The sequence below is a fragment of the Lytechinus pictus genome, chromosome 15 (genome assembly GCF_037042905.1).
Source record: "Lytechinus pictus isolate F3 Inbred chromosome 15, Lp3.0, whole genome shotgun sequence".
Taxonomy (NCBI): domain Eukaryota; kingdom Metazoa; phylum Echinodermata; class Echinoidea; order Temnopleuroida; family Toxopneustidae; genus Lytechinus; species Lytechinus pictus.
In genome coordinates, this window is record NC_087259.1 from 30,813,127 (window position 1) to 30,839,178 (window position 26,052).

General features: G+C 34.5%; 1 protein-coding gene across 8 annotated transcripts in view; it reads right to left on the reverse strand.

The window, feature by feature from the left end:
- Positions 1 to 4,331: 4,331 nt before the first annotated feature.
- LOC129278094 (ras GTPase-activating protein nGAP-like) overlaps positions 4,332 to 26,052 on the reverse strand; it is a 55,875-nt gene continuing 34,154 nt past the window's right edge. For 2 of the 8 annotated variants that reach the window (XM_064110310.1, XM_054914316.2), the window contains 5 exons: positions 20,961 to 21,071; positions 17,892 to 19,772; positions 17,401 to 17,603; positions 13,210 to 13,272; positions 4,332 to 7,724 (listed from right to left, as the gene is read on the reverse strand). In XM_064110310.1, the coding sequence (XP_063966380.1) occupies positions 7,541 to 7,724; positions 13,210 to 13,272; positions 17,401 to 17,603; positions 17,892 to 19,772; positions 20,961 to 21,071 (2,442 nt within the window). In that variant the 3' untranslated portion in view covers positions 4,332 to 7,540. Of the gene's footprint in view, positions 7,725 to 13,209; positions 13,273 to 14,713; positions 14,732 to 15,438; positions 15,479 to 17,400; positions 17,604 to 17,891; positions 19,773 to 20,960; positions 21,072 to 26,052 lie in introns of those variants that run through there. The other 6 variants (XM_064110315.1, XM_064110313.1, XM_064110312.1 and 3 more) reach the window with 4 other exon arrangements.

Below are 26,052 nucleotides of genomic sequence, written 5' to 3' on the forward strand. Positions count from 1 at the left end.
GCGGACGATGACCAAAATACACCCAGCACTGAACATGTTATAGTATTCAATAAAAACCCGCTACATGTAGAGACAAACATGATTTAGATAACCTTTCTAATGTTTGGATAGGTACGTCAGATTAATGATTTTTGAGCAGATGTTGGGAAGAGCAATTTTGTTGTCGGCCAGTGATTATCGTTCAACTCAGCCATACGGGGGATCGTCGCCTTTTGGACGAAATACAAATTAAGTAACCGGTATAATTTTTTTGTCTATTGTCGTCGACACTTTATTGACACCACCAGGAATGTTCTTTTTAAATCATCCAAAATTCTTGAAAGTTTAAGATTAGCTCTCTCTCCCCCTCACTCTCTCAAATTGCTTGAGAATAATTCATTAGCGTAGAAAGATAGATGGTAATACAGTCGACTGACAATGTAAATACATTACACCCTGATCATATATATTTTGTCTTTCATCTTGTTACTTATTTCTAGATACATTAATTTCATTCAGACTACGAATACACAGATATTTCTGAAACATTAAAATTTAAAATCCTTCTCGAGTTGATTATTTTGGCGCCAAACAGGATGGTTTTAATTTGTGCGCATCGTCTGCTGAGATGGTGAAAAGAGTAAGTTGATATCTCTCTCTCTGATCAACGCCCTCCCTTTCTCCATCAATTCCCGAACTTGTTATCTTTTACTTTCATTCAAATCCATTTTTGCTGGACATGTTCCCTGAAGGTTTATACGATCATACTTGTATTATCAAACGACTCCTTTATCGTATATATCGGAAATTTAGCTTATTATTAAAATAAAATATTATTGTCAAATCAAGACATACGCCATGCAAATTAAAACGTAAACGTATGAAAAAATTGTAATCTGCATCCTTTACAGGCTCTTCAATATACGGCTCCAGTCTAACTGAATGAAGATGAATGGGTTCCTTTTCATTTGGCAATAAAACCCTTAACTAGTGATTTTGTGTAAAAATCTTTCTTTCCAAATCTCAGTTGAACTGTCGAAAATTCAAGTACTATACGAAATAATAGTCCTGACATTTATCTAAATACCTAATCCGACCTCTCGATTCTTAATAATCAGTTCTATTGTATTGATAAGAAAATCCGAAAAGTATGCCAAAAAATCAGGTACTTCTCTTACTTCCAAATTGCCTTCTTAAAGGACAACTCCACCCTAACAAAAGTTGATTTGAATAAAAAGAGAAAAATCCAACAAGCATAGCACTGAAATTTCATCTAAATCGGATGTAAAATAAGAAAATTATGACATTTTAAAGTTTTGCTTAATTTCACAAAATAGTTATTTGCACATCCTGACTGGTATGCAAATGAGGAGACTATGACGTCATCCACTCACTATTTCTTTTGTATTTTATGAAATATGAAAATATTCTAATTTTCTCCTCATTGTCAAGTGATACAATGATTAATTCATCCCTGAACATGTGGAATTAGCATTGTTTGATACTATATGGTTCAGTCAAATTGGTCCTTATTGTCAAATCTGTAAAAAAAATGAAATATTTTATAATTCGAACAATAAAAAACAAAAGAAATAGTGAGTGATGGACATCATCGACTGACTCACCTCGTTGTGCATATCACTATTTTGTGAAAAATAAGCGAAACTTTAAAATGTCATAACTTTCTTATTTTAAATCCGATTTTGATGAAATTTTCATCACTATGCTAGTTTGATTTTTCTATATTTATTCAAATCAGCATTTTCCTGGGGTGGACTTGACCTTTAAAAAGATAAATCCTCGGTGTTAAATACTTACAGATAGCAAATGGATAGAAAAAGCGCTCCTTTCATATTGGTGTTTGAATTGTATTTTCCAGTACATAATTAACCCTCCCCACCCCCCCAAAAAAATGCACGCGGAACGCAAATTAGGTGTGAGTCGGAACACTTTCACACCGCCAAAACAGATTAAGGTTGTGTAATGAATATTCATGTAATTAACGATAAATGAAATTTAATGAATAATTAATTTTTGCTTGAAATATGTACAACAATTTACTACTTATTTATTAATCATACTCCGTCCGACTTTCATATTTTAGAAAGTGAGTGAGTGAATAAAAAGCAGTGTCTCCGTGAAACTTTGGATTTTATTTCATATGACGTTGAATATTCATTATTAACACGATAGTAACGTACTGTACAAGTTTCATGTTGTTGGTGTATCGTAAACTGCACATTTTCCCGTGAATTTTTCACAGATTGAGTGTCGAAATACTCAGTAACAACATCAAAAATGTGCATGTTGCATTATTCAACCATCTCTTAATCAGTCATGTCTACAGAGTATGTCCAGGTATCGGAGTTAAAGCAAATATTTTGGGATTTGACTCTCTCGAGAGTTTACCCACTCTTTTCAAACGTGCACCCCTTCTCTACCCAGACAATGGTATATAAGGACTTCAAGGTACCTCTCCATGGCTCTTAAAGAAAAGGAGTCACCACGGAAAGGGTTAACCTATTCATACTGGGTGCTCATCAATGAATGGAAGGGATAGCAAGGTGTCTAAACTGTACGGAAATGTTAGGGTATAGCACTGAACTATAATAGTTCAGTGGGGGTATAGTACAAGCGTTTAAAGGAGAATGAAACCTTTAGAACAAGATAGCTTGTGTGAAAACAGACAAATCAAAGAAACAGATCAACGAAAGTTTGAGAAAAATCGGACAAATAATGAGAATGTTATGAGCATTTGAATATTGCGATCACTAACGCTATGGAAATCCTCACATAGGCAATGCGACAAAGATGTGTGATGTCACTTGTGAACAACTCCCCCCATTACTTTAGTATATATTTCACTTAAATGGCATCTTTTATCACATCTATCAGTAGATCATGTGTTCTTTTTATAGGAGGGCATGTAATACAGATTTTTAAAGAATACATTATGGATAGAGAGTTTGTATCACCATAAGAAAAAGCAAAAAGAGACATTTTGGGGGTATTTTTTAGTCCATCAAAGGGAAAGTTGTTCACATGTGACATCACATATCCTTGTCGCATTGCCAATAGGAGGATCTCCAGAGCATTAGTGATTGCAATATTTAAATGCTCATAACTTTCTCATGGTTTGTCCGATTTTTCTCAAACTTTCGTTGATCTGTTTCTTTGATTTTTCTGTTTCGACACAAGCCTACTTATTCCAAAGGTTTCATTCCCCTTTAAAATGATTCTGGAATAGAAGAAAAGGGGGAACTGGATTGACAGTAATGTAGTTTGAATAAGATGGATAATTATAATTTTAGAGCAAATTTTACGGGATGCGAGAAGATTAATTGAAAATTGTTATATATATTTTTTTTAATTGAATGTAAAAAAACAGACATTAATTATAAATTTGTTCTGAGCCAAAGAGAACACAGATGGAAAAAGTAGGAAGAAATGTTGAAAGTAGGAATTGGGTGTGAATTATATGGGAGGAGGGATGAAAAAAGGGAAAGAGACAAGAAAAGTAGGGAAGACAAAGACAAGAGGAAGTGAGAGCAAGAAAGAAAGAGAACCACCAACACTGCTATCATTCACACACCATCATCACCACCATTACCATCACAATCACCACCACTAGTCTGCTGAGCAAACCCTTCACTCTAGTTAAGGGTCTGAAAGCTCATATGCCTTGTGTAATGAATGACCTGAAACATGTCTTACAATTATGTGTTATTCTTTGCCTGGAGATCCATGCACTTGTTTATCAGTTTCAATCAGGGTATGTGCCTGCAGACTACACCACCACCACCGCCATCATCATCACCATCACTACCACCAACATCATCATCATCATCATCATCATCATCACCACCACCACCACCACCATCATCATAATGACCATCACCTCCACTACCATCATCATCATCATCATCTCCACCACCACCTACACCACCACCACCACCACCACCACCATCATAATCATCATCATCATCACTGCCATTATCAATGTATCACCTACTTCACTCTCCTCAATCATGTCATTGTCATCATCAGTATCAACACATTGATGTCATATTCATTTTTTTTAATCCCAATTATTTCCCTCATTAAATCTTTATCACAGTGCTATTACTTTAAGTTTCTCTTCTCAAATTGAATGTTAATGTTGAAATGCCTGAAGATCTACCTATTTCCAAACGTTCACTTTCATAATTGTTTTTTTTTTCAAATTTGTAAGTCATTGCAAACCTTTATCATAGGGCTCAGTGTCTGTAACTAATTTCCAATGATTCCTCTAAAAGTTACAAGATTTCAAAAACATGATACATCTATATTGAACACTCACCAGTCAATTAATATTCAAGATACTTTTTGTTTTATTTATAAGTTTTCAATCAAGATACAAATGCAATTACACAAAAGTTTTTATAAATTATATTTTCATAGTTTAAATATGATTCAAATCTCATGGTTGGATACACAAATGAACAAAACAAAATGGGCAAAATATCTCAATGTACACTAGCAAGTCTGACTTATGTATTCATTATAAATATGATCGAATAATAAATATATCAACACTAATGCAAGACTGTCTCGTTTTTTTTCTCCAAACAAGTCAGCTTGATATTGTTGCTCTCCATCCCTCTCAATCTCTTCCTTGGCAAGCTAAGCTATGAAACCTACAAAAACACAACTATTATCATATAGTATAAGAAAAGTTATATGATAAAGAGCTATTCAACAGCAATATTTGAGTTTTCAAATATCAGAATCTACATTTACATTGATAAATAATCCATTACTTCTTAGCACCTAAATGCTTGGAAAATAAATATTGAGACAGGGAAAGGGAGGGGGTCGGGGGAAGGGTATAGAGGGTCTATAGTTCTGTTAAGTTCCAAGCAACTAAACTATATCCATCGTAATAATAAAATACCAATAATTCATATTTGTTGAATGATAGCCATTAAAGTTAACATGACATCATTCTGACATTACACAAGGAATTTGACTAGTGGTTGACAGTATAATTTAAATAATCAGATTCCAAATATAAATCATTGATTAGTATAATTTTGTTTCACTTTGGACTAATAAATCACCTTTATGGGACAATGGTTTCCTGAATTTGAAGTATAAATTATTCTAAACGGAATAGAATTGTGAACAATCAGCAACTGCTTATAGTGACATCAAATCTCTTTCATAGTTGAATTAATGCAGGGTTTTATGAAAGTTGTCCGCACTGACAATAAGCCATTATCTGTTACCATGGTAACAGCAAATGGCCAGTGCTCCTGAGCCAATCAATTTAACTGAGATTGTCAGGTTTATAAATGTAGTCAGAGCTGACAACTTTCAAGAAACAGTCCCCTCATTCTATTAAAGCCATAATCTTGGCAAGTAACTCACATTTGACACAACTATCTTTTTGAATTTTAAACAGTAGTTAACTTTCAATTGTATTTTGATATTTAAATAAATGTACATATGATTACAACTTTTAATTTAAACGCTTTTATGTGCAAGCAACTCTATATTATATAAAAACAACCCTGTAAAGTTTGAGGTTGACTAACGAGGAGCATGAAATACACTGCACCTTACTCTCAACAAAGAATATGAAAATGTTGATTTATCTCACATCAATGATGGTAAATTACACTCTAAAAGCAATGCATGTTTTGTTTTTCAAAGCTAAGATCTTATTTTTACGAAGGTAATATTCAAGATGCCAATACTATCATCACAACAGTCATATGAGTTTTCCCCGAGGTGGATTTGTTGATGAGTGGAATGTAAATCAAAGTGCATTATGGGTAATGATTAGGATACAGTTGCAAGTCAGGTGATGAACAAGTTTAAAGGAAATCTCATTCCCAAGTTATAGTGCACATTCAAAAGATGTATCCCTGCTGATGTAGATCAAATGTACATATTCCTCATGTAAGTAATTGTGAGATAATGTACATGTACGAGTGAAACACCATATGCTAAGTTTGATGACATGCTAAATCATTGGGGCTGACTGCTTATGCTCTAACATGCATTTTCAATAGAGTCCAGTTTCCACATAATGAGGTCTCTGTATCCGATGGGTTGATTAACAGTAGGTATATGAAGCAAGAATAAATCTCTCCAAAATACAGTTATAATTTTTTGCGATGAGGTTGCGTGGTGCTGATTTGGTGTACATGGACGACCACATCAGTCATTTTACTCTGCTGTTAAATTGCTTGTGTTAATTCAACACCTTTAGTTGTTACTATTACACTCTTCAGTGTTATGTTCAATCTCTAGGGTGTAATTTCAACACCTCAAGGGACCCGTTGCATAAAAATTTTGCCATAAAAAAACTTTGGCAAAATTTTTGCCAGATTTTTTTAATGTGTAATTTTTAATGGTATTTTGTTTGCCAGAGTTTTTGTTTATTGTGCCAGAGTTTTTTTATGGCCAAAGTTTTATGCAACTGGATGCAGGTGTAGTCGTCTAGGGACACTGACTGGTGTAGGTTGTAACACCACAGTTTTTACACTGTAATTAACGGAGCAAGAATAATATCAAGAAATACTATTCTGCTCTTAATAATAAGTGAAATATAACCACACATCTTCAAACTAGAAAAAATATTCAAAACTTGATTGTGCATATTCGAGCTATCACAACACTAAAAGGAAAGATGGCATTCTTTGCCATTCTTTGCAAAAAATCACATTTGCATGCCATTTGTGCAATAATATGAAACAGCACAAATTATGTTGAAACAAAAATCACATTTCTCAAATCTGTCATGTCATGTCCTGGTATAGAGTATTACATGATCATCAACCTTAAAAAGCTATGAAAATTGCATCCAAAATATAAGGAATTAATACCGAAATGTGAGAGATATCAATGAGTATGTATTTTCCATAATCTCTCCAAACAAGAAGAATACCACAGAATGAAATACACACATTCTCACATAGTCATATAAGAGGTTACAGATTTTTTGCACTACATATATTCATGACATTGTGTGAATTGATTTCTTCAACTACTTTAACTGTTTTTATATATAATGTATTATTCTGTTTTCAAAAATTGAAGTTGACTGATGATAGTAGATAGCTATAGAATTTGCAATTATTTTAGGTTATAATTTAAAAAAAATTCATTGAATTCTCCATATTTAACCAATCAGACAATACAGATGTACTTTTCAAATCCATGATCTTAATAATTTTATCTGTGTGATCAACCCAACAATACGTTCTCCAATATCACATAATGTATATCAACTTAATCATTTATATTTTCTAGTCTCAATCATGTCATGGGTTAAGATGATGTAATTGATACTATTGCAAATTTCAAACTCTTTTAAACACACTGGAACCAATAGATTCTGAAATCTAATTACGGCTCCTTCTGATTTCATAACAAGTTTCAAACTGCCTTGTTGAATGAAATTCATATCATTGAAGAAGATGTCGATTCCATCCTGTTCATATATACGTACATAGTACGAATACTGATCAGTTCTAATCTTAATATTTCAAATCTTTGTCTGCAAAGAGGACATTTAATGTTGACTAGTTGTTAGGCAACGTTGTTTTAAGGCTTGTAGCGCCCTCATGAGTCTCTGATTAGCCAAGTCTAAGGATTGAATGCGGATCTCTTGGGCGTCGATGATCTTTTGTTTGGCTTTGACTGCACCCCTCATCCCCTCTTGCTCCGCCCGCAATTCTTCTTCCACGCACATCAGCCTAAAGAGGGCAGCAAACAGAAATAATGTAAGAAAAAAAATGACAAAATTAGCAAATAGGCCAATGATCAATGTTACTTCAATAAAATCTTATATCATTTTTTAAACAAATCATCTATTTATTTGATTTGATTCTTTTTATCAGTTTTGTACATGTAGGACTGTAGAAATTTACAAGATATATTTCATGTGATGAATGTTAACTCTTCAGATAATCTATGATCATTATAATTATTCATTATCATTCTCACACTACAATATGAATCAGGGTATACAAATATATAGCAAAATTCTAGAAACAGGCATTATGTGCTAAATAAATATAATCGTAATATTCTTGTTCTATCAATATATGATTTTTTATGCTATGATTCTATCTATGTAATATGATATAACAATATCTGTTTATATGTACACACATGTAGTTATATTGTGAATATGATTCTCAATAGAAATCAATTATTTTCCATGCTTTACTTTTAATATTGGTATATTTATCTATGTTTCACTGGCTATTAGAGTCTAAAAATGTGTCATTTTTAATGTTTAAGTTGGATGATTGACTCACAAGCGATACACAGGAGAAAGGAAACATGATTGTTTTCAAAACATGTCGGCATGGCAACACAGCAAACAAATTTGAATTTCATTCTCATATTTAGTAACAAGTAACTAACACACAGGGAAATGTTGCATATAAAATACTGGATAATTTGTATGTTTTGGAGCCAGAAGGGCTATAGCCCATCTGAAATAAACCCCTCTGGCTAACTTACAGATGACAACTTTCTGTTTGACTAAAAAGAGCACATACAGCAATGTTTGATCATTCTATCAGTGGATGCAAGAATATAGATCTTTGAGGTGAAATACTCTGGTGTTGAAAAGTTTTAATCCAAAAATGGTCCTCCATATCTGAGATGAATTCAAGCCATGCATAACATCAAAATAGAGATTTATGAAAATAACAAGCACACAAAGTTTGTTAATAAAAGCCATGCATGTAATACTCTATGAAGTCTGAAGCATAGGCTACAAGATAGTCATTGATCTCATCATACATGCACATTGAGAATATATAGCCTCGATTCAGAAACAGATGATTATTTATTACATCCCCTTAGGTAAACCAAATGTAGTTTAATAATCTCCTGTTTTCCTATACACATCTTGAATTGACAGTATACATTAAATCTAATTACAGACTTCTAGCATTCAAGATGGTCCTAAATACTTCCATCATTATTCAGTTCCAAACCATAACTCTATACTCCAAACCACTACACGTCAAAGTCCCGGTTAATATTACCCTGTACTTCTCCACTAAAAAGGAAACGTTTTTAATAGACCAAAAATCACCAACTTGGTTTCAATGGAATGGACTGAAATCATTTTGATAACCCAAACTTGCACAAAGCTTGCAGAACAGAACCATAAACAATGTATGCTGACTAGATATCCATTTTCCATTAATTATTAGGCCTAATGTAGATTATTCATTAGTAACGTAGTAGAGATGATGACGATAACCATGTACATCTCAGTCCACCAAAAAATGTATCCACAAAGAAATCACAATGAAAAAATCTACTTCACAATGATTTATTATAAGTTACATTCCATTATAAAGCTAGAAAATTAAGTTTTTGTAGTTTTTGTTTGCTGATGAAAAGTAGCACTGATTGATTTAGAGTATTATGTGCACAAGACCCGCCACCCCCCTTACATTCAAAAATCTGTACCAACAGTTTCACAGTCATATGACTTGTATAAAATCATCTAATTGTGATCTTGTGAAAATTTGCAGAATATCATTTCCGGAAGAGTTTAAGAGTTCTAAGTGCCTGATGACCTGAGTAAGCATTTTTAAAATCTCACCTTGGATGCATTCTCCCAAGTAAACAAATCACAAAATCTAGTATATTGAAAATGAGAGAGTGAGTATAAAATCTGGCTCTTGCATGAGAACTGGCATCATAGGAAAAGAAAAAGTATCTATTTTCATCCCCCAGAATAAAATTATTCAGAAAGAGTAATTACCAACAGTTTATACACCCTAGAGAAATATCACCATTCAAATCTCAATGATAAAAAAATTCCCCTGAAAGTAACAAAGGAAGGCAAGCTGACTGATAGCTTTAGGATAAAAATAATGTGTGAAAATTCAAACACTTTGGAATTTGTGAATTCCCTCAAAGCAATTATTGATATTTCATAAGTTAACACCACCACAGGAGTGATTTCTCTTCTTATTTTCAATAGAAGTGTTAGATTGCTCACTATTTCACCTGTTCATGTTAGTCACATTTGCAACTGAATTATTTTATCAAAAACCTTAGGCACTTTTAATGTAAATGATGCTTATTGAAAAATAATTTACAGTGTCTTTTTTAAAAGTAAATTCAGTTCTCTGGCAATATCTATTAATGATTCAGAGTATAAAATTTAAAATCTTGAAAATAAGTTAACCAAAAAAAATCCAATACGCTTCCTCAAGATGAAAAATATTCAATAGACTGTCTTCAATCAATATTATCCTGGATATTAAATCTTCGTAAAAAAAAAGACATTTATGAAATATAAATTAAGTCCACCAAGTATCAGACATTTATCAAACACCCTTACTTCTTTGAAAAGACTAAACATCAATGTATGGAAAACAGATCACTCAACTCATAACAATATGATATGATAATACATTGCATATGAGCAGGTAGACAGCTGGTCTATTTAAATCTGACCTTTATAATTGCCTTCCCCCAAACCATGGTAGTAATATCATACACAGTGTGAGTTTACACATTAATGTTGGAATGTAGTCAATGTACTGATTTGTAAATTAATGGCTCTGCTCCACAGTACAATATTAATCTAATCAGCAAATACACTCCAGTCAGGTCCCTACGTTCATCTAACTCTGGTTTCCAAGTTATTCCTAAATCCGTTAAGACATGGGGGTTCGGACTTTTGCTCGCGCTGGCCCTATTCTCTGGAATGATCTTCCCCTGACAATCCGTGAATGCACGTCCATTGACACATTTAAACGTTACCTTAAGACTCGTCTATTCAATGCCTCTTACTCTTAATTGTTCCTGAATCTATTACTATTATATTTGTACTTTTTCTCTTTCGTTCTTTCTCTCTTCTTTCACTGCGCCTTGGGCACTCTGCCGAGTGGATTTGGCGCATTACAAATCACATATATTATATTATTATATAACCCCTTTCCAATGATTCCAATACAACATAATATTATGAAATGCTAGTTTGATGCTGATGACTCCTGTCTGAAGAAAATAGGATAATGACACAGTAATGACAAATACCACACCAATGATAATTTCACTGAAACCCAAACCCATCTTTAATCATATATTTAACATTAATTAAAATGATGACCCTTCAGATTATTTTCTAAGAAAGCCCTTTTAATCTCTACACGTGTACCATTCCTGTCAATGCTAGGAATCCTTTAATTCTTTATTATATTTTTTAGATAGAAGACTTCAGGACGAAGAATAGAATCTGAACATTTTTTTTCAAGTTATGATAAATGGATGGGAAAATAAAGTCTACTGAATTAATTAAAAACTACTTTAGATTTTGATATAAAATCAGTTTACTGTTGAGGTTCACTAAACATGGGACACGGAATGGTTTTCAAAGGGGGGGGGGGCTGACCATGCAAACAATCACAATCGTATGGTCATTTTTATGTTTTTGTACATGGTTTTGGAATAAAGTGGGGGGCTGAAGCCCCCCCCCCATTCCGCGGCCCCTCTGCTAAATAGTCTACATAAGAGCTCAATGTCAGATGTGAGGGTGTGAACAAACAAAACTTGTGAGTTCAGGAAAGAATTAATTACATTACAATAGGTAATGATGCAGGATGCTATATAAAGGCACTGTATCATAAAGCTTAGCGATTGATTGTGTGGAAATTTCTATGATTGATTGCATAGTGTATAATCAATACTAAAAATAAACCCTGTGATCAATCGCTAAGTTTGATGTTACAGGGCCCTGGTTTATGATTGATGAGTTAATTTCAAGGAGGGTGGGGGGGGGGGGGCTTTCATTCAATTTAAGTATAACAAGCTAAAGGGAGTGCAAAACAAACACATTATTGGACAATGAGAAGGTGAGGAGGTGGAGGGGGGGGGGCAAGATTGATTTCTTGTCAAGAGGAAGAAGATGGTGAGAGAAAGAGAGACAGAGAGAAACAAAAAGGTGTACGTAGTGTAAGTAATAAAAAAAATATGAAAGAGAAGAAATTGCCATAGTAACATCTAAAATTTGCAGAAATGAAAAATTTTACGACGTCTTGAATTGATTACAACAGTTAAGACTGAACGCATTACACACAAATCAAATATTTAACACTTGAATTAGAAGTCAAAATGCAGCAATTTCACTTAAATCCCATTAAATATTTTTCTAATTTGTAAAGGTTCTACTTTTAGGGTTATTTTAGCAGTAACAAGTGAAGCTGTAAGGTTTTCAAGTTCTCTACGTAGATTAATTAATAGTAATTTTCTGCTTAATTTTTTTTGCTTAAATCACAAAATTGCTATGTTGCATGGGTTTATTTCATTAAAGGGATTGGAATCACATCTATAATACAGTTTCATGCTGGAGACAAAGATATATAGGGGTATAAAGGGATTTAGGAAGGGGGGTTGTACTTTGTAAGGTGAATACACAAATATGTGTATCAAATGTTAGGGACAAGATATATTACTGCCTTGCAATTTGACAAAGATTAATCATTGGAACACTAGAAATCTACCACCATAACAAATAACAAAGCTTTATTCTTATCAAAAATTGATCATTATACCTGTTTTTACTAGTTGTCCTTAAAAACATCTTAAATGAAAATTGTAGAACTATTACCAATGGCTTAAGAGAGATACCTCTTGAATATAAAAAAAACATCAGTTTGACAATACATCAACCATAATGTCATTACTTGATCAATGATATAAATTCATATCATTATAGACATCTAAGAAAAATAAATCAAAATTACGAGTTTTCCTCTATTTGTTTCTTAAAATGTAGGTTAAAGGTAATGAGACAACCTCCACAAGAATATTATTATTGCATGGGGATGAACTGAGTTGAACATATCAATGACTAATAATATGTTTTAAAGGGTTTCTTTTTGTAGTTGTTGCAAATTGAGATGAAGAAATACATCCACACTTGTTGAATATGAATATGATGGTTGATTTCATGATCAGAAAGTTAGAGCCAGACTTGAAATAACAATACTAGTATATTAAAAGTGTTATGGCATTCCAAAGAGTATTATTACGGCCTCAATCAAGTGAAATGATTTGAAATAAGAAGAAGATACCAACAATGTTATGACATTCCAGAGAAATAAGGTATTATTACAGTTTCAATAAAGTGAAAATGGTTATAGATAGAATGAGTAAATAGGAATTGTTCTTTCCCCAAGATGCAAAACGATTACCAACCATAATTCCCCCTCTGTCTTTTCATCATCAACAACTTGACATACGGAGGATCGGAATTCAACCCTGAGAGATGAGATAACACAGCACCAAAATAATCATCATTGTTGGAATAAAAATAGAAGAGGTAGCATTGCAAATAGCAATAAATCAAACAGAAAAGTAAAGCATGACTGAAAAAACGTTAGGAAAAAGTGAAAGTGGAGCAAGAAAATAAACGTTAAACATAAAAGATAGCAAAAATAAAGGAAAATTGAATCTTAGTAGCAGAAAAAACAAGCCTAGCAAAAAGAACATCTCATTTAGGAAACAAAAATAATAAATAGAAATAATTAAGAACATAAAAGAGCAAATAAAACAAAAACATACAAGGGGACTGGCTTTCTATGACAGAATTCTACAAGGGGATATTACACAAATAATACAACTAGGGGGTCAAAGGTGAGGGTGGGTGCAAAGGTCAAAGGATAATTCTGCAAGAATAAATTACTAAGAGATTATGGATAAAGGGTGCATTAGACTAGTTTCATCTAAGCAAATCAACTTCATCATTTAGAGACAAGCTGCTAACGAGATGCTAACATTGAGAGGAAGCAGGGGGAACTGTGGGGGGGGGGGGGGTTGAACAGATGGAGGATGGGGGTCTACAAGTGGTGGAAGGAGTTTACAGGTGGTGGAAGGGGTCTACAGGTGGTTGAAGGGTGGTTTCTCACTGCGGGGGAGGGGGTCTTGCTTGGTGGACACTAACATCAAGAGAACCTGTCGTTATTATACCTTCACTAAAGATGGGTTGAGAATGTGATAATGAGGTGGGCAGTGTTAGGAAGAGAAGGATAGGGACATGGTTAGATAATCCAATGGAAGCTTCAGTGCACGGTGTGTGACGATGGGAGAAAGGAAATACATGTTAGAACACCATCTAATAAACAGTGATTCTATCAAATCATTCATTCTACTCTAAACTAAAATGAGATATACTGACAATGTATCCTTTATCTATAACCTTATATTTCATTGTGTGAAATAGAACTAATTTACAATAGCCAAACAAATTTCCAAGACCCAGATTCAACTTAAATATAACCATATTTCAAAACTTGGAGAATACTTCTACATAAACCTATCTCCCTCAGTCTTCTACCAGACACATAGGTTCACTCACCAAGTCATTTTAAACACATGTTTTAAGAAACCAATATTTCATAGTTTATAATAACTTATATATTTTATGTGTAATGGAATAATCATCATAGCAGTGGTGTATTGAGAAAGTTTTCAGATTATATAACACAAACCAATATCATATTCACTTCCACACATTTCCCCAAACAGTGTAGCAAATTTTCAACAAGAGTGAGACAAAACACCCCACAGAAATAATCCCACTCAACATAAAAACCTATCACCCCAAAACACTCCATCTTAAGAAAAAGATAAGCAAAAACAAATAACAGTTAGGCAACAGAAGCAGTAGCCGTTTCCATTGAAATCAAGTCAGTGCTAAAACAAAAATATTTCATTCCAACTGAAATTCAATAAAAGCAAATTGAAACAGTGTAAGAGAAAGGAGAGATGATGGAATGATAGTTGAAAAATAAAGGTAGAAGAAATAGGAGGAAACAATGATAATATTCATCAAGAAAAGTCATGAAAAAATGAGAATGATAATCTTCAAGAATAAGACCCTGAAAAATATGATAAATTAAATTCAATTATATTTGTAAAAAATAATGCCAATACTTTATCAATTGCATGAATACAAAGTAAAAGTAACAATTGCAACGATACTTTGTTATTAACTTATTTGGTGATGTTTGAAGCAAATTGCAAAGAAAAATATGTTCTTGAAGGCATGAACAAAGAAGTGAATTGCAGTATTAAAATAAATATCTTTAAAATAATACTAAAAATATGAATTGAGTAGAAATAGCAACAGATGAGTGATTTTGCTTTTACTCAGAGACAACAGGAGAAAAATATTCACAATGTATAGCAAAAGTTGATAAAACTTGTCCCTTTCTTTAATAGATGATAAAAGCATTCATAATAACGAGGCAATATAATATTCTCATTTTGAATACCTAATTTTGATATACTTGCATTCCAAAATGCAATTAAATACAAGGATAAAAAAGAGAATAAGTGATGAAATGATATGAGGTGAAGTGAGATGAGGGCAGGCCAGTGATTGAGAGAAAAGCGACGTTGATGACGACGACGGCGCATACATACCGACACTAGGGATAGGAGGCTATTATAGGTTGACCATTAGCTATTAATTAAAGGGAAAAGAAAAAAGGGGAGCAAGTGGTAGTATGAGGGTTGGTGGAACACAGCGCTGTACAAATATTGCGAGTGATTGGTTGACAGGGAAAGGGGGGAGGGGTGATGGATGAAAGTTCACCTTGAAAATTTATGTATTCCCTGTGTTCTTAGTAAGGGTATATATTATTTATGCCATCGTAATGTTCAGGAATAGATGGTGAAAATGGCAAAAAAAAACCAGGGGTACAATTATTAATTCTAACACACTCTGAAGCTTGAAAGAAAATTATGAGATATCTAGTAATCAAATAAGAATAAGCTTTAATAATAATAATAATAACGCAGTTCTTGTATAGCGCATATCACATTACGTCATAACGTCCCCATGCGCTTCCAAAGGACTTGGATATTATTACACCGGCTTTAGCCCCGCAGCCTTTTACAGCGCGGTGGCATTTCAAGGAATAAATTCCTGCCAGGTACCCATTCAACTCACCTGGGTTGAGTGCAGCACAATGTGGATGAATTTCTTGCTGAAGGAAATTACGCCATGGCTGGGATTCGAACCCACTACCCTCTGTTTCAAAGTCAGAAGACTAATCCACAGGGCCACAACGCTCCACGCTTTCTTACCCTACCCTTTTAACTATTCAATAAATTGCAGACAATTAAACAAATAATGGTAATACTTGGAACAGCGTTTCCCTAAGTTTCTAGAAGGACCTATTTTAAGTTGACTTATTTCTTCGGTGCTATATGGGAATATATCTTTTAGTAAGAATTTTTAAAAAATGGTGAACGATCTTGAAAAAAATAAAACACTGCTTTTCTATCTTGAAAATGAATGTGAAAATCTGGATAGATTTATAGTTTTGAAGGAACAAAGCGTACAAGGTATTCTTCCTGAATGTCCCTGCGCATCAGTTAAACTGCTTCCCTATGAATTAATAAAGCTTGTATTTCTATGCAAGCTATGGATACACGCAGGATGTATCCCAAATTAAGTGTAATATAACCTAAAGCTGTTACCTTTATATATCAATCTGCAAACAACCTGATACGTGTTAACTCCAATAACTATACTTTTCTTGCATATTTGGACTAAATGTGTCTATCATTGTTGATTGTTGAATTTCCTGAAAATTTACAACTTCTTTGTAATGATCTAGTTTATTAACAAAGCATTCTTTTACACCTCTGCTTCTCTCTCTCGAAAAAGGGTTGTTTTGCCAACATCACATAGTACATTTTTCAATTTAAAAAAAATCAAATATAGCTTCTAAAAGAGAATAATAAATTGGCATAGGTCATAAAAATATGTCAAATTTCATTTGCTTTATGAACTTTATTATTTGATAGAGGTAAGAATATGGGGAAATTTGAAGAAATTAAAAGAATTATACATGACTGAACAACTGACATGTATGTTTCATGGAAAATGTGTGTATTTGTTGGTCATTACCAATGCTATAGAAATATTGCAAGAATTTGGCCCTCTTCTCCCTTACAAAAAGCCTTCATTGTCAATGCAGCAAAGGGTTTTTATCATTTATCTTTGTTATTATTTGAATAGGGATATACAATATAAATTATTATAATATGAATAATACGCAACATTAAGAATTAAATATTATTAAAGATCAAGATTTATCAAAGTACTAAGCAGTTAGCCTCTCTTGAGTCTATCAAGATGTTAATGGGGGTTAAAGACATGTTTGGAGAATGAATGACCCTGGTTACTGGATTGGAGCACAAACGAGAATAAGACCACTGACTGAATTTCTTGAAAAAGGATCAGAAATTCACAAAGAGTAAACTTAGGTTCACACTAAACACGTACATGAACTACCCCTGTATTAAGGGTAAGGGGAAATCAATGTCATCTGCTAAAGCTTCTGGAAGGGGTCTAAATGACCTTTGACCTCATACCTGCTTATGACATCCCTGATCTGCTGGTCTTTCTCCTGCTGCTGTACTTGAAGCTCTGTCTCTGTAGCTTCAACCTTTAACCTCATCTCTGTGAGGGCAGCCTCTGCCTTGATATCCTCTTCTTCCAGTTGTTTCTTGGTCTCAGCCAGCTGGGATGCCATCCGCTCCAGTTCTAGCTTCAGGCTAGAAATTTCATTGTCGTACTGAAGATGAAATTAAAAGAGTAATAAATGATACAAACATTAGGAGTGGATGGGTATAGTATCCATGATAGTGCCCCTTCCATTTTAATCAACATTATCATGCCTAACATATCACAATCACTATCACCACCACCACCGCAACCATCCCTGCCGCCAACACCACCACCATCATTATCAGCATCATTATCACCATCATCATCATCCCCATAATCACCACCATCATGATAATCAATATAACTTTTATCATCATCATCATCATCATCATGTAAAAAACAAACCTAACTTTACCTGTTGTTTTTCCTCTGCAGTTGAGATGTCTCCATGAGATGGGGAGTCCTCACTGCGTCTGGTCCAGATTGGATCCTGGCTAACGGATGCTCCTGAAGGCACAGGCTGTATCCGATGCTGGACTGATCCTACCCTGCTAGGCCTAGTCTGGAGCACTGTCGGCTCTGTAACAGGACAGAACTCCAGTGGGACGGGGCAAGTGAGTGCTTCATTAGTCAGTTTTTGTTTGGTTACTAACTGGGTGATAATATTCCTCCTTGTTGGAGGACTTTGCTGTTGGGCTAGTCCTGTGCTGTTATTAGCAGTCCGGTTGTGAGTCTGTTGGGGCATATCTAGTACTGGGAAAGCCCCTACTGTAACAGGAGTAATGGTTGCTTCCTTAGAGGGTATTTGCGATGGTGTTATGCGTATGTGTGCTGTATTATCTTGTCTAGGACGTGATACGGAGGGTAGCAAGACCTCAGAGAATGCTTTCTCTTGGTTCTGTACAACATGGTGTCTGACATTACTTGAAGGGAAAGTAGCATTATTGTAATCCTGAGATAGAGCAGTCTTAGGATTTGGCATAATTATAGAGAACTGTGGTAAATCGTGCTTCTTGCTGCTGCTCAATCGGAAAGTTGCCTCCGAACACTGCGTTGATTGATTATTGCTGTTTGGATCCAACAATACAGGAATCTCATCCGTTGGTGTAATAAGATTTCTAAAGAAGTCTTTTCTGTGAGCATCATTTAATGCTTTCACAGCTTCAGTTGGTGACTGCGGCTGCGTACTGTCCATTTCAGTACAAATGCTACCAATAGGCAGAGTCATTTTTGTATGGATTGAGCTACTACTGCTATAGCTCTCGACTGGCAAGCGACTTTCTGTTGGCTTATAGATATCCCCAACCATGTCTGCAGGTGGTCGGGATGATACATGTACTTTAGGGAGTGTGTGTGGTTCTATGTTTACATACGCTGGGTGCTTACTACGTGAAGTGTCTGCATGAAAACTCTTCCCCTTTGAGAACTCTGTGCGTCTAAAACGGGGTGGGGAAGCACCACTGCTAGAAGAGCTGTGCGATACATCCCCATCCAAGTTGGACAAGTCTGAATCTGCTCCGTTGCTTGGTGTACTGTTGACAGAACTCATGCTGTCTGTCCCGGCATCTTTCTGCTTTAGCGCCCTCGATGACAACTGAAAGGCAGGGTTAGAAAACGACAATGGCAGCGTGCGAGGCTTCTGCCCATTGTCATCATTCTTTGGTTTGCTTGAGTCACTAGTACTGAGGGTCGTATCGACATTGGTATTACTACATACTGTTTCTATACACACTGTATAGACATGGCTCTTTTCCTTTGTTTCTATTCGAGTCCTTTCCTCTTCAACAATCTGTAAAGGTTCCATCTGAGAGCCAATTAGTGTTTGATCTTCACCAATATCATAATCCTCTCTGTTCACTTCAATCTCTGACTGTCTCACCATCTTTGCATGTCTGCCATTCTTTGCATTCATAGCTCTACTGTTCAGCTTAGAGATCGATGTTGTAGAGTCACTATCTTGCTGGATGAAGTCTACTAGGCTGTTAATGGTTGATGACTTTGTAATCGTCTTATCCATAGCAACCTCGTACGGAGGCAGCATCTCGACATCGCCTGCTGTCGATGGTTCAGCATCTTCAAAGATCTTACTAAGATTCTTCTTGGCCTGTGACGTCGCTGTCGATGATGTTGAAGATGATGTCGTGGTGGTGGTAGTGGTAACTGATGTCGCACTGCTTACCGTGTTGTCAATCTCCACATGAGTTGACTGGTAGGGGATAAACTTATCAGGTTTGCTGACTTGATCAGAAATCTTGGTCAAGATGCCGGGTAAAGGACTAACCTTTTCCTTGCTTGGCTGCATAAGAGAACACAAAATACAATTAATTTTTTCGTTTTTTTTTAAATACTATCAGAGGGTTTTTCAACAAATATTTAAGACCAACTTGCAGTCGCTCTTAAACTCCAGTTGTGTGCTGCATAATACATCATCACCACATTGGTTAAATCATGCTCAGAGAATGTGTTCTATTGCAAATCAATCAATTAGATTGCTTGTTAAATAACATGTATGTGTTGGAATACAGGCATGCCTGTGATTCATGTTGAACTCTTTGTAAAACATCCCAAAGGAAATTAAAAATGTTAAGTGACAAATACAGATATGTTAATATTAAATCGATGAAGCTAATTTTCTTGAAGATTTCAACTACCTATGACTCCTATATGCATTCTTGTAAATGAATACTATATGCAATTACCTGCCTACAAGCTATAAATTTTTGTCATATAAAACATACAAATTACATTTCTCTCTTAATCTGGAGTAAGTCCTGGCTTCACTTAACTTGTGAGAATGATACGCTGTCTTCAGACTAAGGCAAATGTCACAGGAGCAAACATTTGTATAACAAACTTAAGCAACTGATCATAGAGGCAGAGCTGCCAAGTTGTATTTTGCATTTTCAGTATTCTTATCCCCCAAAATCAGTATTTTGACCCCAAAAAATCAGTATTTTTACCGTGTGAGATAAATATGCAGACCTGCCAACCTCTGGGAATGAAAAACTGTATTCTGTGATTAAAAAAATGTATTTTTCCCCAAAAAAGTGTATTTCATAATAAAATGCTTGGTGCACTCGCTCATCGCGGCGCTCAAGCTGCATGCAAGCTAAAATGCGCACTGCTCTTGCAGATGAAAAAAAACAAAACATTAAAACATGTGTATATATCTTCACCCTGGTTTTAACAAAATGATTGAAAAAAAAAAACAAGTTACCTGAAATTACATTGATCTAATAACCAAATTTGTGTATGTTTTATGAAATGGAGACATATAGAGATTATTTTTCTCAATAAATTACGATTTAGTAAAAAAAAACAACAACATATTTTTCAAAGAAAAAACGTACTGCCTTATTTTGGTTGCAAAAACGTACTAAATACGGCTAAAACATACTGGTTGGCAGGTCTGTAGAGGTGATATGATTAATAGTATTGATCAATAATTGCAATTAATTGTACAGTATAAGCCCAAGTCACAAACCTTATCAAACTTGTCTACTGCTTCACTCAGTAATGAATGTGTTAGAGCAAGCTCTCTTCCTAGGTCAATGTAACCGCTGAACTTCACTGCATGGCTCTTATCAGTGGCACTCTGTAGAAAAAAAAACAATGAAAAATTCATATTTCACAAATCATAACAAAGAATTAGCATCACTTGTTCCATATATGAGGAATAATTACAAAGTTTTTTTTTACACCAATGCAGTTTTCAGCAAAGATGAAAATATTGATCAGTAAAATCCTTCTGCAGAGTTAACTCAAGAAATTTGAAAAGGTAACCAGGGGAGCATTTCATGAAAGGATTTTATCCGACAAGTCCTGTTTTATCCGACAATTACCATAGCAACAGTACCTCTCAGCCAATCAGAATCGGGGAAAGTTGTCAGATCTGACAACTTGTCGGACATAAATGTTGATGAAATGCTCCCCTGTTGTTTAACTTGAGCCCTACTGAGGGCTTAATCACGTATGAGGACTTGACAAGTGCTCAGCATTGTAGAAATTGAAACCAGCATTGTAACATATCAATTGAGTCCATTTCTTATTAGTCTAAAAGCAAGTGGTCTGCATCTTTACTTAATATCACATGTCATGTAAATCTCTTCTTTCTCTACGTAAACATTGCTATTAAATCTAGTCCCTTATTACACTCCTCACGGAGTGATAGTAGGGACCAATCCCTTTGGAGTGAACTGTAAGTCCATATAGAGCGCTTAATAGCTCCTTCTGGAGTGAACTGTGTACCTTTTTAGACACTTAGACTCTAAAAGAGATAAAATCCCCTCTCAAAAGCCACGAATCTCACTCCAAAGTGATTGACATTGTCTCACTCCCAGAGGAGTGTGCTTACGGACCAAATTAGTTCTCATGCATTAAGAGCGGTGAACACTATTCCCTGGATCCTTTGACTTGACTCATGCAATGTTTACAAATGTCAAATGAAATATGAAAATGACCATATTAATCATAAATGGACTAGCGACCTTCTGGCTCACACTTGATAAGCTGAGATACATTGGGTTCCAGAAGGATATTGACATGATGAAAGTGTTCGTCAAGAGAGGAAACTCAGATAAAAGAACATCAAAGTTTCACCAGATGTGAGGTTAACAAAATTGGAAGAAGTGTTCCCAAAGGATCGGAGTGGATAGAACAAAATATGGTGTCTCACTTCCAGTTTAGACCAAATTTAGAAGATGAATTTTAAAATGGCTGTCAGAAGCTCTTATAATGTTCTATTCAACATGAATCACATGAGAGTTCTTCTGGCAGTGATGTACAGGTTACTAATAGGAAAGAGAGAGAAGCACAGTGCGTTGACAGTTTCTGAATGTTTCAGCATCAGAAAAGGACTATGGCCAACACTTGATAAAATATCCTTGATCAGTCATTGTTGAAATAACATTCAGTGATGAAAAGGAAGAGAATACTCAACTGTTAATATTCGAAATTCCCAACTAGTGAGAACAAAATTCCAAATTGATTTGGATGAAATGAAAATACAGTACACCTTTGTAAACTCAGTAACTGTTCACTGATGCAATAAAATACTGCTTATTCTCAATAGTTCTGACTAAATAAAACAATATGAATATTCTTTGTCTCGTTGCAGATAAAAACATTTATTGCAAGTTGACTCCAATCAAGACCACTTGTTCAGTCAATGCCTAAGAAAAGCTATGATAACTGCAATTATTAGATGACTTGCTGAATTCCCATTAAAGAGTTATCATTCCACAGCTAATTTCTCTTTCTAAAAAAGTGCTGAAATCCAGAAGCAAACACTGAAATCCTTTCATCCATACTGCAAGCAGTACTGCTGCTCGTATAAGCTCAGACAAGCCGAGGACTGATCCTGATGAATGGCAAAGCTACAGCATGGATTGAACTTTCTCTTCCTCTTCTCTCAATCGCAGATCAAGCTTTTCCCTCACTAGGATGAGCCTAAAGAAATTGTCAAACTGGCAACTTAGTTGCCAAGTTGAATCCCATAAAATCCCCAGAGATACAAGAGATTACACTATGATGCCATGAGATAAATTCAATATTCAACTCTAAATGGTACTGCTGAATTCTGAGCCAAGTTTGATGATACATGCCTGATATTCAGATAAAGTTCCAAATTAATATTTTCCCTCTCTATTTGAAGAAAAGGTTCTATGATCCAAACTGAGATTTCCACCATTTGCCTTTCATTTATATTTCATTCTTTAAAATTCTTTTGTTGAAATACTCTGAACTCTTATAAATCAGATCTGATCAACATGAATGTCACAGTGAGAAATCCCACAGTTCAGGACTAACCCAGATAAAACCCGAATCACTCCCAATTTTCATGCTACTCTGTGAAAAAAGTGAGAAAAATACAAGTTCAGAGACACCCAAGAGATATCTACATGTAAATGCCTGAATTACTCTGCTACTTGATGAAAATACCTTCAAGTCAGGCAAAGCTTTGACTGTTCTTCCTGATAAAACCATAGACTCTCTGAAATAAAAGCTCTTTGAATGCCCCCCATCTTTTATCAGCTTCAGGCTGAATGTTTCTCCAGTGGTATAACATTGGATTAGCTACTTGTTGACAGGCAAGACAGATCTTCAATTAAAAACCTGACTGAAGATTAAGACCATGACTAAAAAGAGAGGTCATATTAGTTGATTTTCTCATTTCAGGATTTTTCAGCTGGATTTAAATATAAATGAGAAAAGTGATTTAGTGATCTACAGCTTGGGGACATTCTAGGGGGACCCTCGGACATGCCTCAAATGATATGTGAGTCACACTAAGCATTGCAATGCTTATCAGTGTGGGTATCTAAACCAATAAGAAAATTGAATAAAATCATTTAAGAGTGAGAAAGCACAGTAAAAAAAATCAGATTAGTTAAATCAATATGGTCTCTTTTTACTTGAGGTTGTAAACCGGTTCTTTTTATAAATGTAATACAAAATCAATTTCTTTACAACATTTCAGAAAGGATCCAAGGATATTGTGAACATCACGAACATTTTTGTTGTTCCAGCGTGAGAGCAAAAATGATTTAAATATATTAAACATTATTCATATTCACTTTCTCCTTCTTTCTTATTCCTACTCAAAAAAAAAAATATCATGAGATCAACATTTTTGCAAGAGTGTTGATGCATATCAAAGTTTAAAAAAGCATTCTTTCCTTCTTTTGTAAGTTACAGTACATTATGAATGTTCCTTTAAAATGAAAGCAACATGTTTAGAAAGACATCATGGCTGCTTGCCATACGACTGTCTAAACATAATGATTTGATCATTGCCTAGTTCTCCTACAGTTTGGGGTACTTTTTAGCTCTATACTTTTCTCACAAATTCATTGTCTTAAAACAAAAGAGAAAATTTGCCACTTTAAAGTCTAAATTAGACTAGACATAAGGTCCCAATTGAATATCTATTTTTTAAACATATATTTAATTATTTATTATTATTACTTATTTATTTATTTTTCTTGGGGGGGGGGGTAGTGGGTAATATAGGTGAATAGATTTTATTCTCACTACCTAAAGTGGTTTGATTTCATTATTGCTCCCCTAAAAACTAAATAAATCTAATAATTCTCCATGGTGGCTGTCTGCCATTCCGGAGGATGACATTAGGATTATGACAGGAAGCTAGGTGAGTCATACCTCTCACAAGGTTTCTATCCAGTGAGAGGCTTCCCCCTTAACATCAGCAGAACATATTCCACAGCCTTGAGAAAAGCACACTTAAACAAATATAATTTGAGGATTCTTAACTCTTGGTTATTGTAACCCGTTGACAAGACATTGCCCAAGAGATTCCAATACATGATTCTGATTCTAATGAAGTGATATTTGATTACTTGATGACAAGGGGATTCAAGATAAGATGTCTTTTACAGTCTCGCTTAAAACTTATCCATAACTATACCAAAATGTTCAGATTCAGATTTTTTGTTAAATAATTCTAATCAAATTAAATTTGGGCAACAAATGTACATCTTCAAGAGCATTAAGACATGGTTTAATCTAAAAAGGAAACACAAATCTTGGATATATTTGCTTTGTTGGATCAGGAGCCAGTTATAGAGTGAGTACTAGCAATCAATTACAACAAATGATCGTCAACCAACCCAAAGCATCATTCCAAACTTGCATTTTTTTTTTGTTGGATTTAAAAGTAAAATTCTTTTTACATTCAGTCCATGGCCACAAAGAGATGGGACTATTAACTTCACAAAGCATCAAACCAGAAATGACAATACAATGGTGAAGATAGTTCAGTGATCATAATCATGATCTCTTAAGAAGTAAAAAAATCTAATGATGTCTTTTTAAAGCCCACCCACGAACTTTTAACACATCCATTTCCAAATTGAATCAACATCCTAGATTTTAAATATAAATCTTGGAGCATGAACAAACTCAAATCCAAATAGGTAACAACTGTTGACATTCTTTGGCAAAACAATCACATTTTTGGAGGACATTTTTAAAGTTACTGATTTCAATGCCAAAGTGAATCAAACTGTCTTAAGTTATTTTTTCCAGCAAACTTCTATGTATCTCTGCAATTAAAATCATAAGCATGTTATCTTTGATCTTATGCTCCTGTTATTCAGGATCGTTTCAATAAAAAAATGGCTCAAATCAACTAAACGACAATCAAATGCAATAAACACTTTTCTGTGTCATCTGAAACTTAACAAATTATCCAAATTCTCAAATGGCTCAAATCAACTAAACGACAATCAAATGCAATAAACACTTTTCTGTGTCATCTGAAACTTATCCAAATACTTTATCATTAATAAAACTATAAGTACTGCCTACATTTGGACTGAGGCAACATGCAAAGGTTACACATAAACAGTGATCCTTTTACTGATCTAAATATTGTGGCTGGCTATAACAATAAAATAAAATTGATTATCGGCAGATAAATGAACACAGTTGTCATGCTCACAGTATAAACACATAAAGTTTTACTTGAATGTCCAAAACTGCAAGAATTTTACATATCATTAATAAAACTACCTTTACAACAAACATGTAGGCCTATCCTAAATTAACAAACAAGT